The 19800-nt window shown below is 41.7% G+C and overlaps 1 protein-coding gene across 3 annotated transcripts in view; it reads right to left on the reverse strand.

The window, feature by feature from the left end:
- The window catches only part of MACROD2 (mono-ADP ribosylhydrolase 2), a 1912358-nt gene that overhangs the window by 195565 nt on the left and 1696993 nt on the right, over positions 1–19800 (reverse strand). For all 3 annotated transcript variants that reach the window (XM_040637968.1, XM_040637967.1, XM_040637966.1), the window contains exon 9: positions 576–657. In XM_040637968.1, the coding sequence (XP_040493902.1) occupies positions 576–657 (82 nt within the window). The remainder of the gene's footprint in view (positions 1–575; positions 658–19800) is intronic.

Below are 19800 nucleotides of genomic sequence, written 5' to 3' on the forward strand. Positions count from 1 at the left end.
TCTTTAATAACTTAGATGTTGCCTACATTTGTAAATGTGAACTACGACGAATGAGCCCTTTCGCAGATTGCCCTAGGAAGGGCTGTTATCTTCATTGCCATTTGGGCCAAGCAAATTGGGGGGAATAAGGAGAGAGTGCAGGAACTGTTTGAATTATGGCTATGAATATAAATGGGCTCTTCACAATTTCCAACAAAGGTGTTTAACATGGTGGATGTAGGCACAGGCTTGGACAACTTAGATGTGTGGGGAACAAATCACAGATTATGTGATTTAGGGCCAGACGAAGAATCTTTAGAAGTCATTTGGTCCAGCCCCTCACTCTTGATGTGAGACTCAAGAGATGAACGGACTTCCCCGAGACAATACTATGACTTCCTGGGACAGAGAGGTCGAGGGCTTAGATTTCCCGTCATGCCCTTGAGTTCTTGAAAATTATTACCCAAGTTGCCACAGGTTACTGGTATATGGAGATCATATTTGCACCATTTCCTTAAGCTAGGAAACGAAATAGAATATAACCCATGCCTCCACTCCAATCCTCAATTCCAAAGAAAACAAATCACTTGACTCACCTGCAGGGAAAAACTCGCTCATTTTCTTTTTGTAGATTTTGAAGTCAACTTCTAAGAAGACACAGAAGATGATTCGATCCACCTAGAGGCAAACAATAAATACTCAAAGTGAAAGGAAATATTAGTGACCCTGGAAGATCAGAAATATTCCAGAACATGGTTTTGGAGCAAAAAAATGGATGGAAAAGCCTCTTGTAGATTTTTGGTACTCTACTGGTAACTATATGACAGTGTTGAGTGAAGTTCAAATGTGTGTATGAGTTGTTGTGTGTGTGTGTGTGTGTGTGTGTGTGTGTGTGTGTGTGTGCACTCTCTATGTAAATAAGCCCATGGGCTCTTTGGTGGAAAGTTGTTATATAAATCAAGTAAGAAATAATAAATGACAATAAGCCACTTTGCAGCAAGCTATAAATAAGATCGGAGATTCCGACAGGATGCCTAGACTTTATGTCCTATAAAACAACCATACGAGCGGGGTATAGCAGAATGATAATAAAGTATGTCAGTAAACAGAGAGCTCTTTGTCCTACCTTCTTAGACAAATATATTTATCAAACCTGTTAGTATTTGAACATGGCCTAAAAAGCTTCTTGTAGTTTAATTTGCATGAAAGTCACTAGCTTTTAGCTTGACATACTCAGAAATGCAACAGAAGTAAAATATAATTAGTTGACAGTGACATGAGGTCAATAGAGTTTTAATCTGGGAGATATTCTTGAATAAGTAAGTGCCATCTCAAAAGTACAACAGGTGTGTTGTCCCCTTTTCCTGTTTTGGGAGAGCTTCTCTATGTAAGGTGTTTCTTGGAGGCCTTCAGAGAGTAACATGGTAAGCAGAGAAGAGAGACGGAGTGCATCTCATAGCTCACGTATATCTGATATTAAAGCAGTGACTCCATTTCGTGTCTTGAAAATAAACATCCCTTTAGTCCCTTTATTTTAACAATCCACAAAAAGTTAAAAATTAACTCGATCTATCAAACGGCAACTGGTAATTGAATAGAACCTCAAATGAGGCATTTCTCAGGGCAACAGGGGATAGAAGTGGGGCGCGCACGTGGCAGGACGTGAATGAACACAAATGGATGCCATCCACCTAGTCCTGCCACTCTCGCAGCCTGTGGGAAACAGATTCATGTTGGGCAAGTTCCAAGTGCCCAGCGGGAGAGAAAATCTACGGGGATGGGTGGGCAGGGAGGGCTAGGACACAAGGACCGATCAGGGCTCCCTGCTGGAAGCTCAGAGACGTGGCTCCCTGATCCCTGCACAGGTCCAGAGAGGCTGCCTCCTGGCCAGCAGTTCTATGCTAGACTTCTATGCTAGACTCACCAAATACCACGCAGTCCCCGTAATCCTTCCCCCAAAGGACGGATTATAAGAGAAAGCATCTGGCCTCCGGAAATGAAAGGACCGGGTTGCAAATAAACCTTATTTTCTTTTCCCTGTATTCACTTGAGTTTCTGGTGTCCAGTCCCGTCTGCATATCATTAACATTTTCTACAAATGCAAAAACTGTCACCATCAACTCACTCTCCGGGTGAAATATAAATTTCGTTGAATAAATGATTAGCTATCTGTGCGATACACAGTGCTCGTCTCTGCTCTCCTTATGGTGTGTTTATGCCCCGTAGCTAAAGATAAAAATCAGAATGTTGAGCCATAGCAATGAGTTACAAAAGCATCTTCTCTACGGCACCATTTACACACATTTTTAAAGCACAAAGATGCAAAAGTGTAGGGATTCATTCATAAACACCGATATACAGAAACATATCTAGCAATGTCACACGTGAACTTCAGAAGAAAGATTTGAGAAAAATATGGCAAATGGGTAAAAGCTATTAACTATGGGGGTAGGTGCATGAATATCCTATTATTTTCTATATTTTTCTGTGTATTTGAAAACCTTTGTAATTAAAAGTCATGACACCAAAGTAAGACGCTGTGTTAGACATATTCTCCTCTCCGGCTGTGTCAAACTACTTGTAATTCCCAAACACCATAATTACTCTTACTTCTGTACCTATGATGGCTGACTTTCTCCAGGCTTCGAATGGTCAGATTATCTCTAAAGCCACCTAATTGAGATCAAAATCAAAACAAGAAAATGTGATTCAAAGCAGATCTAAGGAGACCGAACTGGACAGTCTCACTTCTACTCATTTCCCCCTATCTTTATGGTCACTCAGTATAAATTATGGGATTTTAAAAAATACTCCTGTTGCCTGTGTGTGTGTTTGTATGGGGGAGGGTTAGTGAGAGTAATGCTACTCATGGCTGTTAAGTGAACTTTTAACCACCACAGAAACTAAATACAGATTTCTTAAATATTGCAGAGAATTATAATCCACCTTTTAGCGTTTTAGGCTTTGTTACCATGGAAATGGTATGAGTCCAACATTTAGCAGCCTGATTTCTTTTCCCAGAGAGTAGATGGATGACAGGGCAAAGTACTTTTATTTCAAACTAATTGAGTGGCCCATTTCCCTGCCCTAACCCTGAAGCATACCACTGAAAATATCTTGGAAGCAAATTGAATCTAAGACTTAACCCTCATTTGCCAAGTACTTTTATGTATGCATACGTGAATGTATTTGTATAGGTGTGCATAAACTTATTCTCTGGGGTTATTGTTGGAAACGAGCTCCATTAGTTGACAAGCTCTGTGTTTATAAACTCATAATGCATATTGATCAGTGCTTGTGGAGGATCATATTTTCCAAGATGGCATGCAATGAGATACCCCGTCCCTCAGACTTGCTTAAAATGTAATGCTGCTACTCCTTTCATTGAGAAGCGGGATCCATATTTCCTCCTCTTAAATCTAGGCTTGCCTGTAACTCTGGCAGAAATACGATGTGACTTTCAAGCCCATGCCATAAAACGTGATACCGTTTCTGCCTCGTCCTTTTGGGAGGGTTGCTCTTGTACCCAACCTTCATGCCATGCGGAAGCAGAGAGACCACATGGAGAACCCATTTGTTCAGGTTCTAGCCAATAGCCTAGTTGCAAATGAGTAGCCTCTTGATTTCACCTTCTGGTTTTTGAGCTATCCCAGCTGATGCCACATGAAACAGAGACCAGCTGTTCCTACTGAACTCTGCCCAAATTGCAGATTTACATAGCCAGAAATCTGATATTCTTCTGGTTTCTTCCCGTTGCCAATTGTTTGGATTCTTGCTGTTCCAGTTACGTGGTACAGATCTGTCTTGAAAGGCTTAGACCGAAGGAATCAAGACCAAGTAGAAGCCACAATGGGGTGACAAAAAGAACACAGAAGTGTAACGGGTACATGGCTGAGAGATTGGAAATCTGATTCACGCGAAGGGGAAAGAGCCTGGCGATCCATTCTAGCCCCAGGTAAGTTACATGAGAATAGATAAGAATGCGTCACTATTGAGGCTCACAAGCATATATTCAATTTTTTCTTTCATGTTAGGGAATAGAACAATTTTGTAAAATGGTTGTTCTTGAGAGACTATGTTTACTCATTTATTTAAGAGATATTAACTGAGCACCTCTGATTTCTTGGGTCTACCCCATGTGCCATTCTCTCACAAGAAAACTTGAATCCAGAATTAAGTGCTTTTTTCCTCAAGACCAAACAATTAGTGACAAAATCTCAGGCATCTTAGCATCACATCCAGTGTTCTCTCTGTGATATCGCCCACAAGGAGACACGTGGGACTGAGTTTCTAGGCCTGTCACTAGCTCTGTGACATTGGACAAGCCCCTGAGTCTCTCTGGGATCCAGCTTTCATGTCTTCATAAAGGATTGAATGATATCATGTCTACAGTTTCTTCCTTCCTTCCTTCCTTTCTTTTTTTCTTTTCTTTTCTTTTTCTTTTTTGATATCTCAGTGATTGTCTACCTCTGTGGTAATTTTGTGCTATGTCAACATAGCCAAGCTGGGATGACACTTCTCTGAATGGTTCTGTGTTAGGGTTGGCCACAGAGAAATTTCCATGAGACTCTGAGGGCATACATGCAGCTTCAGCCATTGTACTACTGGGCAGGTGGGGGTAGGACCCCAGGCAGGGGGGGGTACATTGTTGCCCATCATCTGGGTGGGGCGGAGCAGGGGGACTCACAGCTTTTCCAGCTCCTGCTCTTTCTCCTACCTCAGGTTCTCTGAGTCTAGGCTAGGCACACAGCTCTGCTTCAAAGGGCCCCAGCTCCTTCTGTAGGGCATTGCAGCTCTGGGGATCCATGAAGGGGGAGAGGGATGCATGTGGCAGTTTGTTCATGTGGGATCCAGGTTCCTCTCATGGTTTCCACTTTGTCATTGTCCTCCCCCCACTTCACTTCAGCTTTCTCCTTGCCACCTCTTGACCTGCCTCTTGATCATCTGTCTTGCTGACACAGTCCAGGCCTTGTCAGACGCAGAGACAGTGGCCTTGCATAAACTCCCTCACCAGTTCCCTCTTCCGGGTCCTGATGAAGGGCTTTTCTCTGCTCAGTCAACTATCCCCTTGACATTTACTTCCCCGGTTTCTCTCAAAATTGTATAAGATCTAACCCTGTAATAAACCCTGTATTCCACATCACTCATAAGGTTCTGCTTCCTTGATTAAATCCCCAAATGATGTAATCTTTAGTAACATTTCATGGAATAACATTACAGAAACACAATGAGGGGCAAAATAATAATAATAATAATAATAATAATAATAATAATAATAATAATTAGTGTTCCTTTTTGGAGGTGTATAACCTGTCAAGGCTACCCAAATTCCAATTACTTCCTTCCAGATGAACTTTTATTGGTAGCCCATCTTCCTGGTGAATGTCTGAAAGTGTAAAAACATATACACACTCTTGTAGTCAAAGCAACTCTGTGTACTTAAAATGACTTACACTTTTTTTTTTTTTATGAACAAGTTGTTAGTAAACTCAGATGGGTCCTCAGGCTAAAATATAATTGCAAAGAATACAAAAGGCATCATTAATGTTTTTAGGAATTAACAACTTCACTGTAATCCTCAGTATACCTTAAACTAGAACCCTATGATGAATTGGGCGGGGCTCCTTTTTGTTCTACCTGTGCTTAATGGGAGCTAGCTCTCTAAATACTGGCAGAGTATCATGTTGACGAAAATATAACTATACGGCAGATATTTTTCAAGGGTGTTTAGTTCCAGAACCAAATAACTTTTTTAAAAGATAGACTTTCCTTCACGTCTGCCAGAGGACCTGCGAACAGAATTATAGAGAAGCCTACGTGATTTTGCAAAGAAGAAAGGAGCTATATAAAGGGCACAACGCATCTGTTACCAACTGTCATCTTATCCAATGATACTATGCTGAGCACAATGCCTCTTGAACTCAGTGCTGATGTTCTCACAGAGGGTGCTTGTTAGTTTCAAAATAGAAACAATGATGCTGCCTGTAAGCTACAAGGTAATAAAACTTAAAAGGGCTTTTCTTTTCTTCTTCTTTTTTTAATGAAAACACAATATTAGGTGCTGGCAAAATCTGAATTAACCAGAACTTTCACATACTGTTTTTGTGAGTAAAAATTGGTGTCACCGCTTTGGAAAATAATCAGGCAGTATTTACTGAGTTAGCTGAATTTGTGCATATCCTATGTACCAACAATTATACTCTTAGGTAAACAGCCAACAGAATATGCATATATGTTCACATATATGTGATATGTCAAAGGACACATATCACAATATTCATAGCAGCACTATTAGTAATAGCTTCAAATTGGAAGCTACTTAAATGCCTAAAATGCTAGGATGGATAAATAATTGTGATCTATCCATGCAATGGGATATTACAAATGAATGAGAATTGAAAGTTTGCAACTACACACAATAATATAAACAAATGGAATATCGAGGAAAAGAATCCAGAAAGAAAGGTACACCCTGGATGACTCTATTTCTCTAAAGTTCAAAAATGAGAAATAGTCGAAATCATCTATGGTGTTAGAAGTTAGTATAGCAATTACTCCGGGGTGCGGGTTGGTGAAAAGGGACCAAGTCAAGTGCCTGGGATGCTGGGTTTTTGATCTGGGCGATGGTTCCATGGATGTGTTCAGTCTGTGAAATTCATCAAGCCGTGCACTTAGTCTGTGTACTTTTCTGTATGTTATACTTCAATAAGAATCTTTTTAAAGGTTGAAAGTCTCCTGGTGCAGTAGTCTTGGTCAACAATCAAAAATCTATTTTCATTGACTTCGAGGTTAAAAAAGTCCTTTAAAAGCTGACCTTCTAAAGGCAATCTCTCTATATCTTTCCACTGATGCCAACTGTAGCTCAACCATCAAGGCATAAAGGAGTGAAGATGTATTTCTTTCACCAACATATCCATTAATCCACAGTTGGGGGTTTTATGCCCCATAAACATGATGACATAAGTTCTATTAATCTTTTTCAGCATCATATCCACTGCCCCTGAAGAGGGTTACACAGTGAGGCAGGTTTAGAATATCTACAGCTGACCTCCATTTTTCACGGCTAGCAGTCCTAGGGCAGCTGACACAGCCAAGATTATCCTGTGTTCAGCGAGACTGGGAGAATGAATGGATTCTGATGAATGTAATTTGCTTCCCCAATGACAAATGACAAAAATGCAAAGATCTGGTGTGCATGCAAATACCGCTTTAACTAAGAACTGATGGATGGTTATCCTATGTAAATGCAGCCGGATGGGGCAATGGGGGCGAAGTCTCAGGCTTCCTGAAAGATAATCCAACAGCCTCACTGTGTGGGCTTGGATATTGGGGTATCTTCATCATAAGTGAGTTAAATGTCAGTGCTTAAGCATAAAAAAGTTGTAGAAGGACAGGTTTTTTTTTTTTTTAATGTTTTTTTATTATGTTAGTCACCATACAGTACATCCCCAGTTTCCGATGTAAAGTTCGATGATTCATCAGTTGCGTATAACACCCAGTGCACCATGCAATACGTGCCCTCCTTACTACCCATCACCGGTCTATCCCATTCCCCCACCCCCTCCCCTCTGAGGCCCTCAGTTTGTTTCTCATAGTCCATAGTCTCTCATGCTTCATTCCCCCTTCTGATTACCCCCCTTTCTTTATCCCTTTCTTCCCCTACCGATCTTCCTAGTTCTTATGTTCCATAGATGAGAGAAATCATATGATAATTGTCGTTCTCTGCTTGACTTATTTCACTTAGCATAATCTCCTCCAGTGCCGAGAAGGACAGGCTTTGAGGGAGGTTGGAAGACCAGGACAATTGGAGCTTGGTTGGTGCTATGCATCAATCAAGGTTACATGAAATAACAAAGGGTCAAGGTCACTGCTGATTAATTAAAGAATAAAACCAAGAAGTTGGGATGTCTGGATGCTAGTTCCCCTCTCCCAACAGGAGGAATAAAGGGGACCAATCTGCCCCTCTCCCAGTGTATTGGTGCTCTGGTGTGCATAACAAATCACGGGGATCTCAGCAGCCTAAAGCCAAAAAGTTTCAGGATCTCATAGCTTCTGCAGGTAGGTCCAAGTCCAGGCCAACGGTGTTGAGTCCTCTGCTCAGGGTCTCAAAAGTTGCAATCAAGGCGTTAGCTGTGCTGCACCTCCCACCTGAGGTTGGGGTCTTCTTCCAAGCTCATTCAGGTTGTTGGAAGAATTTATAGTTCTTTACAGTGATCTGAGGTCCTTGTTTTCTTTTGAGCTGTCAACCAGGAACAGTTTTTAGTTTCTGCAGGTCACCTGCAATTTCTTGCCATGGGGCCCTGAAAGGCAACTCAGGGCATGAATGCTTTCCTTCTCCCAGGTCAGCAAGAGTGCATCTCTATGGCTTTCTCCATCTCCAACCACTAGAGTCCTTTTAAGAGCCCACCTAATTAGGTCAACCAACCAGGTCACTCTCCCTTTTAATGAACTCAACTGATTAAATGACTTAATTATGTCTACAAAAATCTCTTTTGCCTAATCCAGGGAGTGACTTACCCCATCGTATTTACAGGTACTGCTCACATTCAAGGGGAGAAGACCGGACAAGGTATGCACACAAAGGGGTAGGCATCTGGGACATATCTTAGACTTCTGCCTCTCACGCCCAGTCACCTCCATGTAACCAGCTGCCTATGTTCCAATCTGGACTTGACCTTGAGCAGGCCACTTAACATTTCTGTCTTTCTTTCTTTCTTCTTCTTCTCCTTCTCCTAGTCATGGAGCCCAACATGGGGCTTGAACTCACAATGCTGAGATCAAGGCCTGAGCCGAGATCAAGAGTTGGATGCTTAACTGACTGAGCCACGCAGGCACCCTGCCACAGAACCTTTCTGTATCGCATCTCTAAAATGGAAACACTGACCTTGTGGCTGTTGCCATATTAGTTTTCTACTGCTGCATAACAAATTACCGCTAACTGTGGCTTCCAAGCAACTTCTGCTTATGAGCTCACAGTTCTGTACATCAGAGTTCTGGTGTAACTGGGTTCTCTGATCATGGTATCATATGGGTAAAATCAAAGCGTCAGCTGGACTGAATTCTTATCTGGAGACTGTGGAGAGAAATCCACTGCTAAGCTCATTCCTGCTGTGGGCAGATTTCAGTTCCTTACAGGTGCAGGCCTGAGGTTTCTCACTGGCCATCAGCTGGTGATCGCTCTCAGCTCCTAGGGTGCACCGCATTACTTGCCAGATGTCCCCCTCAATTTGCAAGCCCACAAAAGTATATCAAATCCTTCTTGATTTTGAATTTCTGGCGTCCTTCATATCTGACCTCTCAGATGTAAAGAACTTCTACGATTACGTCAGGCCCACCTGGAGAGTCTCCCTATCTTAAGCTCAGCTGATCTGGGATTCTTTAATGACATCGGCAAAATCCCTTCACAGCAGTACGTAGGTTTGTGCTTGAAGACCTGGGAGAAGGTGTGTGTACACCACACACTGGGAGTCTTGGAAGACTCTTAGAATCCTATCTGCCACAGCTGGCTATAATGACCACAGGAGACATTTGATCTAAAGTGCCTGGCAAAGAGTCTGACCTACAGGAAGTGCTCCACAAACATCGGTTGTTTATTCATAAAGTTATTATTCATGAGGTGCCTGAAATACCTAGCAAAGTGCTGGTATGTGTACCTAATCACTGTTCACTTGGTGAGTTCTTTAATTCTACCCTGATCTTTTCAAACAGATCAAGGAAAAGTATGAGCCAGACAGAGAACATTGGAGGCGCTTTTTCCGACTGGTATGTTGAAAGGTATTTCATTCCAGTTTCAACTTTGCTGAGGAATTCTATCTCAAAAGAAACATTTACAAAAATGGCCCATAATATATAGAAAATAGCTTTTTGTGTGTGTGTGTGTGAGTCTGACTGCATCAGCCAGAGTCAGGGAAGAGCAAGGGAGAAAAGGGTAAATGAACAGTTGAGCTGTGGTAATAAAGGAGATTTCACAAGACCCTCTAGGACTCTCTGCTCTGATATTTTAATATCGTTGTCAAATGTCACCGAATATCATTCTCCTGGTTCTTGAAGATAGTAAGTATGTTCGTATCCATGCCCTCCACCACAGAAGCTAGTATTTCAACCTCCAAATCACAGAATGGGAAAATTTTGTTTTCCACGTTCCCAGAGACTCTTGGATGAGTTGGAGAACATTTATAATCCATAAACACTCAAAGGGCATTTTTGCATTTTGAAATTGCTTCCGCATGCATAAAAAGGATCTTTTATTTTGGGGGGCTTTTTTGCAAACTCAGTTCATCTGTCATTATTCCGTGGCAGCACGATTCAGTCTTCTTGTTTTGATAAATTGCTCTTTTTGACTTTTCTTCTATTCTATGAAAAAAATGGCATGTATCGGAGGAACCAAGAGTTATTTTGATTTGAGCTGGAGGCTCATTTGTACAAGTTAATTTCCAAGTCTGTGTCATATCGATCAAAATGGACACCCTCGCAAATGACACATCTGTCACGGTCCTTGCTCTATATGTTTAGCATAGAAAAGATGGAGGCACGGAAGGGCTTAGCTCTAAATGCTAGGCTAGCATGCCTTTGTTACCAAAGAAATGATCCTAGGAGATATTGGGTGGAAATGCCAGTGGGAGACGAAGGACAGGTTTCCTTTTCACAGTTAGAGCGCTGTGCTGTGCTGCTCATATCTGCTCCCTCCTTTCAGGACGAGAACAGTCATTCTTTCTCGGAGCTTCTCAGAGAGCTCTGAGAAGATACTCACAGAGGACTGTTCTCTGCCAGACAGAGCACCTCACCTACACTGACCCTCTTTCTGAAGTCAGCCTGCACCCAGGGACTGACTCATGCAGCAGTCCAAAGTCTCAGACCTCTTCCCTCAATTTGACGCAACTCTGAAGCGCTATGAATTATGTGCTGAATTGTGCCCCACCCCGATCCATGTGTTGAAGTCTTAACCCTCAGGACCTCCGCATATGACTGTATTTGGAGTTAGTGTTTAAAGAAGTAATTAAAGTAAAACGAAATCATTAGGGTGGGATCTAATCCAATATGACTAGTGTCCTCATAAGAAGAAGATATTAGGACATCAACACATATAGAGGGAAGACCATGTGAGGACACAGGGACACGGTGGCCATCTACAAGCCAAGGAGAAATTGACCCTGCTGACACTTTGATCTCAGACTTCTATCCTCTAGAAGTTCTGTAAGAAAATAAATTTCTGTTGTTGAAGCTATCCTATCTGTGGAACGTTGTCACGACAGCCCTGGCAAATGAATATATCTTCCCAGCATCAGATCTCCTGGTGGGTTCAACTTCTTCCTCTTCTCAACTATGTTCCCCTCATTCCATCCTTCTCCGTACCAGGTACTGATCATGAGAATGATCCGATAAACATCGAACTTGCAAATCTTCTCAGTCTGTTTCCTAGAAAATTTGACCTATGACCTCTATTTTTGGCAATCTGAATTATTTTGTTTTCACGCCCACTTTCTATGTCATTTTCAATGATGCCAAAGATAGTCACACATGACCTGCTGCTTAAAGTCGGCCCAACACCTGAGTCTGCTATCAGCTCCTCGTGGAGAAGTGACCATATTCTGAGCTTGGGCTGACCAATGGTTAAGAGGCCAAGAGTGGTTTTTAAAAAGAGCACTCAAAGTCAACATAAACTATCCATGTGTCCCAAATAAAGTGACAGCAGATTTGTTGAGATTGGGGCTCCATCTGCCACTCAATCCTAGGAAATGAGTCTCTCAGAGCTCTTTGTATACTCTGAGGATTGGAAACCAGGCCCATGGGCACATTGCAATTGTGGGACAAGAGCCATTAACAAGTCAGGGTAAGGTCTGTCTTCCCCTGGCTGAAGCCACCCAGAGCTGACACATATTTCTGTATAGTTCTTATTCCTAATGCCAGACGTATTCTTTTATATGAGTAATCAATTACCTTTTGTGTAAGAGGTGAGTTACTTAGACGGGTTTTAACAAATCGGTAAAAGATAAAGAGAGTCCATGTGGTCAAGAGAGGTGTTGTTGACAGACACCGTGGTACCCTTTCCATATCCCCTCAGGAGGTCTTAGTAGAAGTCAGAGAATGCCTAAGCCTCTGCATTTCTGTGCCTGAAGGTTTTCTCAGTGCTAGGAGTTTCTGACCACGTATCTAGCTAACTGGGAGTTTGAAGAATTAATGCCTCCCACCCACCAGCTCTAGATCAAAGATTGGCAGGAGCTGATGTTTAAATACCCCTACCTACTTCATTGGCCATGGGTGGGAAAGACCAGGGGTCTTCAGGGGGATAAAATTTTGGTTGCTCAAGGTGGTAATTGGATTGTTTGTCCTGTGTTCACCTTCTTTACCCCTCCTTCACCCACAAATAATCTACCTGCTCTGGAATCCTTGTCTCAGGGCCTGCGTTTGGGCGAACCCAAATCACGAACAAAATGGGAAGACAATTGGTCCAATATCAATTTATCCTCTCAGTATCCAGCTTATCAAAAGTTAATTTAATATAAGTTAGCTTCTGACTCTGTTAAAGTCTAGATCTCCTTTCCACATTTTGCTCTCACTCTCATGGTGCCCTCAGCACCCTTCAACTAAGAAGGCTGTGCCAAGAATAGGTCTCTTGACTCAAAGTTCTTCACGATCTTATCTGTGACATTAAATTACCCTTCCGATGGTGGAGCTATTGTTTATCAAGCACTCATGCAGCTTTATGTCAACCCAGCTAACTCAGCTGCAATCCCCTATTGTATATTTCATACTCCTGCTTCTGAGAACACTCCGGTTCCTTTTTCTTTTGATTAAGAACATCTGCAGAGGTGGTTCAGCTACAAAAGTTAGTAATTACTCTTTTTCTTGTCACAGTAATTAAAAATTTCAAGGAAGAATTGTCATTCATTGCTGCTTATGAGGTTACCCACGGAGGACAGTGTTTTATAAAGCCAACAAATCATGACCTTAAAAATAAATAAATATCTCTATTCAAAAATTGGAACGCTGTGCCAGGTCACAAGGTGGCTCCGAAAGCCTGGTCTTGGATGCTCAACGGATGGGGGCCACCACATAACTATGCAAACCGCCCCACGCATTCTCATTTTCTCAACATTTCCGTTAGCATATGACACGCGTACAGATATCATTTACAGTTCAAAGGAATCTCATTAACATATCATCCGAAAGAGCATTTTGTGAGGACAAAAGCTGTTTTTCTCAAGCGGGTGTCCCTCCCACTCCCACAAGAAAGAATCTTTTTGTTCAAAGGCAAAGCCCAAGAGAACAATCACTCTTGAGTAATTTTCCATAGGTTTATGGCTCATACAATAAGAAATAGCAAACTAAAGTGGTTCTGTCAAAAAAAGAAAAAAAAAAAGCCACCTGAGGGCTGGGTGTTGGCAGCAGTGATGGGTGCGTGTGTGGTGGGGGTACATGTGTGGGCGGGTGTTTGCGTGGAGTGTATAAAAGAGAGAGGGGAGGAGAAAAGAGGGTTTCATCTATGATTCTCCTCTCAGCCACCCTGTCTTCTCTTGGAGAGCTAAGCGCTCCCAACTGTGGACTGTTACTTTGTATTCATATCTACTTGTGGCTGCTTCATATCAACTCTTTCTTTGAATGTCAGATAAAGGAACTTGTGCTCAACTAGACTGTAAATCCCTGGGGAGACATCATCTTTTTCTTTAGTCATCTTTCCACTAGCAGCTGGTGTGGTCAGCTTAAAGTAGAGAAAAAGGTTTCAATCATACTGTTTCACCAGACCAGTAGGCTTTCAATGACTTGATCACAACTCCCTGACTCAGGAACCTCAAAAAGAAAGAGCATTTGAGAAAAAAGAGTAAGTGTTGGCCCCTGGCTCTCTCTCTGGAAGAAGTAGCCTTTGTTCTCCTCCTTTTGCCCCCCCGTGGTATGTCCACTCTCCACACCATCTTTCTAAACCCCACTGCCATCACCGTGATGGGTTTAAATAAAGCCATGCTCCCCTTCATATTTTGAAAATCGGACTCACAACTTCCAGTGGTCTTATCAATAAGTTCTTTTCAAAAATTTATCAGAGAAAACCCTTGAGGGTTGTTAAGTCTCCCCCAGCGACTTGAGTCGGTGCCCAGGGAGCCCCCTGCAAAATTTTATTTAATCTGGAGTTTTCTCACATGGTCTTTTGTTTAATGGACTGTGTAAAATGTTTATGCTTGGGTGTACATAGAAACGGCATTTCCCCTCCCAGTCTTTCCTGATGTCCAGGAAGATGGACTCTGCTGTATGGTGGCTTCAAGTATTCCCTGGCACACTTCCATACCCTTCATGGGGGCTGCAACCTCACCCCCCAGAAAATCATGACTTAGTGACATAATGCCAGCATGTTTGGTATATTGGCACATTTGCATGATATAGATAAATAGATAGATAGATAAATAGATAGATGTTGGTAACCATAAATAAAGATATTTGAACTTCCAAAAGTATTTACCTTCAAATACTATAATCTTAAGGTATAATCCAGTCTTTCAAACTCTACATTTTAAAACCAAATCCATTATGAATATCAAAATCTCAGGAGCAGGGAAGGGAAAGGAAAAGAAAAGAGCTATTGGTTATCGAATACTTCTTTCTTTTTTTTTTTAAGATTTTATTTATTAATTTGACATAGAGAGACAGCCAGCGAAAGAGGGAACACAAGCAGGGGGAGTGGGAGAGGAAGAAGCAGGCTCCTACCGGAGGAGCCCGATGTGGGGCTCAATCCCAGAACGCCGGGATCACGCCCTGAGCCGAAGGCAGACGCTTAACGACTGCGCCACCCAGGCTCCCCAAGTTATCGAATACTTCTGTGTTGGACTCTGAGGTATCTGGTTTCATGTGTGGAAGCTGAAGGCAATCAGAACACTACCTACAAGGTAACTATAAGTATTCTGGTTTCTTACTAGACAGTCTTTTTTTTTTTCTCTTTAGGGAAACAAAACAATGAAAACAACAAAAGAGTAACGAACCAACCAAAAACAAAAACAAAGAAAAAGGAAAAGGCACAGAAGACTAGAACATGGAAATGTCAACTGCGTATCAGTGTTTTTAATCACTGGGGGGCCCATGGAAAAAACCGAACAATAAAAGTCAAGGATCCACTAAGATTATTTTAATAAGGGTGATAGAATGATGGCTTTCCGAAAATAGCCAACAGATGTCCCACCGTGACACTGAGGCTTGTTATGTAACGGCTGCTGCTGTAATCCTTTAAAAATCTATTTTCCCAACTTGATCCTGCTCTAGCATCTGTGATGCTCAATGCTGCCGTGGCTGTTTCCTGGTTTTAACTGATGTTTTTAATGCCAGTTACAGGTCAAATTTAAGAGCAGTGAAAATAAAGACCTTGTTTGCATTTTCAGCAGGAAAACGATGCTTTATCCACATCAGGGCTGTATCTAACAATGTCCCTTCCAACCATGGAAGGAGAGGAAGTGCCCAAATTATAAAGATGTGCAGGCATAATTGGCATATTGGCACAATTTAGAATAACTGACTCAATTGCTTAGAGAGACACATTCCTCAAGCAACATTGCCAGAGCTCCACACTCATCTTCCCACCTCAAGTATGAATGTGTTTCATGAACGTCACTGGATGATGTAGTCATGAAAAACAAATCAGTTCTGCATGTTATGCTTTGGGGGAGGTTGGGGAGGAGAAGTGGAAGTTTGATTTTGTGGACAGATGTAAGAAGTATTTGGGAAGACCCACTGATGATGTGTTCGTTGAAAACCTTTAACCAGGATTCTATTTTTTCCCCATTTAATTTCATTTCCAAGTTGTGAAACATATCCACATATTCTGGACAATAAATTATTTTAAAGTGTACTCATCTCAACTGGAACTGGATGTGCAGAAGCCATACATTTTTCACCAACGCTGAGGTCCACTTTGACAAAAGTCCTGGTTTTTAGGGAATTGCGTTTTATTTCCCCTGAATGTCGAGGCTCTTGCTGCTACCATATTAGTTTTACCAGACAGGCTAGTCATGCAGCAGCCCATATGTTTTCTATGTCAGTCATCAGTTCCAACTTGTAGCCATTCCTCTGTAGCCAGAGGGTCTGAAATGGTTAACAGTATTTTTCTAGACTGCATGTGTCATGGGCTTACATAAGACTATAATGGTGCTCAGCAGTGGAAAGACCATTTTTTTTCCTTTGGTGCCCAACCAGCAAATTACTTTGTTCTGCCAAAATGGACTAAAACAACACCCTCATTGCCACCCGGTGGGAAAATGCAGTAGAAATAAAAGTCAGGGTGCTCAGATCGGAGAAAATCACTACCCCACAAAGTAAATAAATTTCTATCTATGCCTCCATTTTGCAGAACATACCAAAGAGGCAAAATAATGTAGAAACGAATGGAAAAGGACTAATTAAAGCAAACTAATAAAATGTCTATGACATTCCAGGCAGTTTAGTGCAGGGCCAAATCAGCGAGGGAGCCTGTGAGATGACTTCTCAGTATTGGCCAGAAAGTAGCTTAGAATGCTGAGTTCTAAATGCGGGTCTTCCCCAACCCCAGCTCACTGACAAAGGCCTGAAAAATTCTGGTCAATTGCAAAGTTTCCTTAAATGTATCTTTTTATCTTAAAATCGTGCTAAATTTTTAAAAAATTCTACTCGATTTATATTTGTTCCTATTTTAGAGTAAACAATGTTTCTTTTTCTAAATGTCTGTGAGAAATCGAGGCCCTTGGAAAAGATGGCATGTGGACACTATGACTTGACTTCAAGTCCACCCAGTCCATCGACAAAGCTCAGTTTTAGAAAACCCACATGGCTTTCACAAAAAAAAAAAAAAAAAAAAAAAAAAAAAAAAAAAAAAAAAAGATGCTGTCTTCTGGAGTGTGCAGTAGAATGGAAAAGAGTAAAGGGAAGAGCCTTCAATCCAGACAGTCCAGATTTTGTATGTGGTCTTGGCCATGTACTCACTTTGTCGCTCCCAGCGAACTGCTTAATTGCTCTAATCTCAGCATTTTCGTCAGTGAAATAGGACGAGTGATGGACTGATACCAAAGTGTTGTCTAGAATATTTAATGGGATGATGTGTGTGGAATAATTATCACAGAAGAACAATTGAATAAATGGTACTGTCACTCTTAACAAAGTTTGGTTTGCTCTGTGTGCAAACCACACAGATGTTACTGAACACCTCCGGGGTATTCAATGTCTACTGGAGTTGGGGCCAAAATAAGATCTGTGAATTCCTAACACACTTATCTAAGGTACTCCCATTCACAGTGGCCTCCCCTCCTCTGCACATTTAGAGTAGGTTTTTGCCACATAAGATTACCCCTTATTAAATTACCTTGTAGGACTCATCTCCTTGACCAAGGAGCATGCCCAGTAGAGAGAGTTACTATGCTACAGACATCATCACATCTCCAAAAGTCTTAGTTTTCAAACTTGCGTAAGCATAAGACCTCCAAGTACAAATGACGAATCCTGATCGCCCTCATAGATATTACGACTTGTAGTTTGGCGTGGTGCCCAGGAATCAGCATTGTTAACAAATATCCCTCACTCTTGAACACATCTATGCGGGTGGTCAGTACTTTCTCACATGGTCTTCACATAGCTTTCTTATGTGAACACCAGTCATTGTATTTAGGGCCCATTCTAATTCAGTATGAGCCCATCTTAAGAAATTATAGCTGCCAACACTCTATTCCAAATGAGGTCACATTTTGAGATTCTAGGTAGAGGTGAACATTGGAGGGACACTACTCAACCCAGTACATCCCCCAAACCTTGACTTTGAGAACAACAGTTTCACTAGTCAATTAGACTATACTGTAAATGAGTGCCAGTAAGTGTGCTCTCTCTTACTAGTGTTCTGGGTAATTACCAGAATACTATTCGATGATGTTTCCATAAAATAATTTTCCTGCAACATACTTTTATGCTTCCCATAAAAATTTCTCTTCTTCATCATATTTCTGATAAAGAAATCTGCTGCTGGCATGTGTCCTGGTTCATTAAAGAGGTCTTTTGGTACTGCTTTGTAACTTGTCTGATATTCTCATGTGTCATTGTGTATTAAATACGGAGCTGGCACTCGATACATACGGAGTTCGCATTCTGCAAACAATGGCAGGGTTTATGGAGGACACAGGACAAGTAAGACAGAAATTTCCTGTTTTCAAGATTTTCCTTGACAGAAGAGATAAGCCCTTACACAAATATCACAACGCCAGGTGGACAGCCCAGGCTCTGTGCCTGCTTACGAACGCTCTTGTCACCGCCTACCAGCTGTATCACCCTGGGCGAGTGACTTAACCTCAGTTTTCATATCTGTAAAATAGGGATCATGCTTTCGCCCACCTCACAGGCTGCTGTGAGGAACACCTAATGATCTGTATAAAGTGCTAAGCACACAGCGAATGCTCAATGAGTGTTAGCCATGACCTGAAGGCTGGAGGGATGTTCGACAGGCTGATGGTGATAGCTTTTGCGATCGCGGTGTTTCCCCACTGGGTTATAAGCTTCCTGGTGGCACAGACCTTGTAATGATACTATCCTAGTGCCTCTGGTAACACTTGGCGGGTCGGCTCCTCATAGGGCTCTTTGCATCATGGCATCAGATGCAGTCCTGGTGGATTGGTTCATTGAACGAGTCTGCCGGTCCCTTTGTTAGCAGCACTAGCAAAACTTCTACTGCTCCTATTCATAGTTTTCTCTTAAGCAATGTTAAATTTTCTCTTTAAGCAGTGCACGTTTTTTGTCCTTCAAATATCTGCAGGCAGATGGCGGGGGGTAGTTGGCAGGTGGCAAGAGAGGATACCCAGATGAAGTGGATTGTGAGGGGTGGGGTCGAGATTATGCATCTAAAGCAGGAGTGGAGACTGGTGAATAGTGAAAGAGGACCCTTCATATTCTTACTTGAACGCCACAAAACCACAATCGTTACTGATGTCTAATTCATAGAGGCTACGATTTGCCATTAAGTTCGGGGGTGCCAGGGAGCAAAGCAAATTGCAGATACTAATTATGTATATTTCATTTTTCTGGAGTGGCTGGACTTTTCAGTTGCAGCTTTTTGATCATGCACATAATGCTTTGTTATTTTTGCTTTGATGTAATTATTATAATATTGATTTTTTAAATGGGCCCATGGTAGAAATTCCACGCATATGCCAAAGAAAATTCTACCATGACTTTTACATTTGTACTTCAGAAATTATCCTAAAGATCCATCTGGAGCCTTGCAGTTAATGGATTTTCAGCTAGTTAATTTGGTCCACAACACCAAAATGCCTTCTGCATAAATTCACTTAACTATCAGTTATTGCAAACAGGCCTATTTATTTAGTAGAAGTCACTTTATTATGCTGTTTCAGAAGCAAAAGCACTGGAGGGAAAATATCACATAGAATTAACATAACTGTACCAACACATGAACGTGAATTGGCGTAAACTGCTCACATGAAAAATGTTACTCTGCTCACACTGTACGTTTAGGAAGAGCAGTAATCACACGTTACCTAAACAACAAATTAGAGTCGACTTCCAGAAATGAGCCTCTGCCTTCTTTGACCTTGTTCTAACCCAGTCAGTTGGTAAGGATGGGGAAATGGTGATGATAAATCCATAAGAACAATGCCAGTTGGCAGCATAAAACTCTGTTTTGTTGACAGAGTGTTTTTCATGTCCATTACCTCATGTAATTCACTATTACACTTGTGGTGTCCAGAGCAGAGGTGTGACGAATGGCCCCATTTCATAAATAAAGTGAGTGTGGCACAGAGAGGTCAAATGGTGAGCTCGGTGCCACCAGCTGGTGAGGGAAAGGGTCAAGATTAAAATCTAGCCTTCCGTTTC

Source organism: Ursus maritimus, unplaced genomic scaffold (genome assembly GCF_017311325.1).
Source record: "Ursus maritimus isolate PB19 unplaced genomic scaffold, ASM1731132v1 scaffold_22, whole genome shotgun sequence".
Lineage (NCBI taxonomy): Eukaryota > Metazoa > Chordata > Mammalia > Carnivora > Ursidae > Ursus > Ursus maritimus.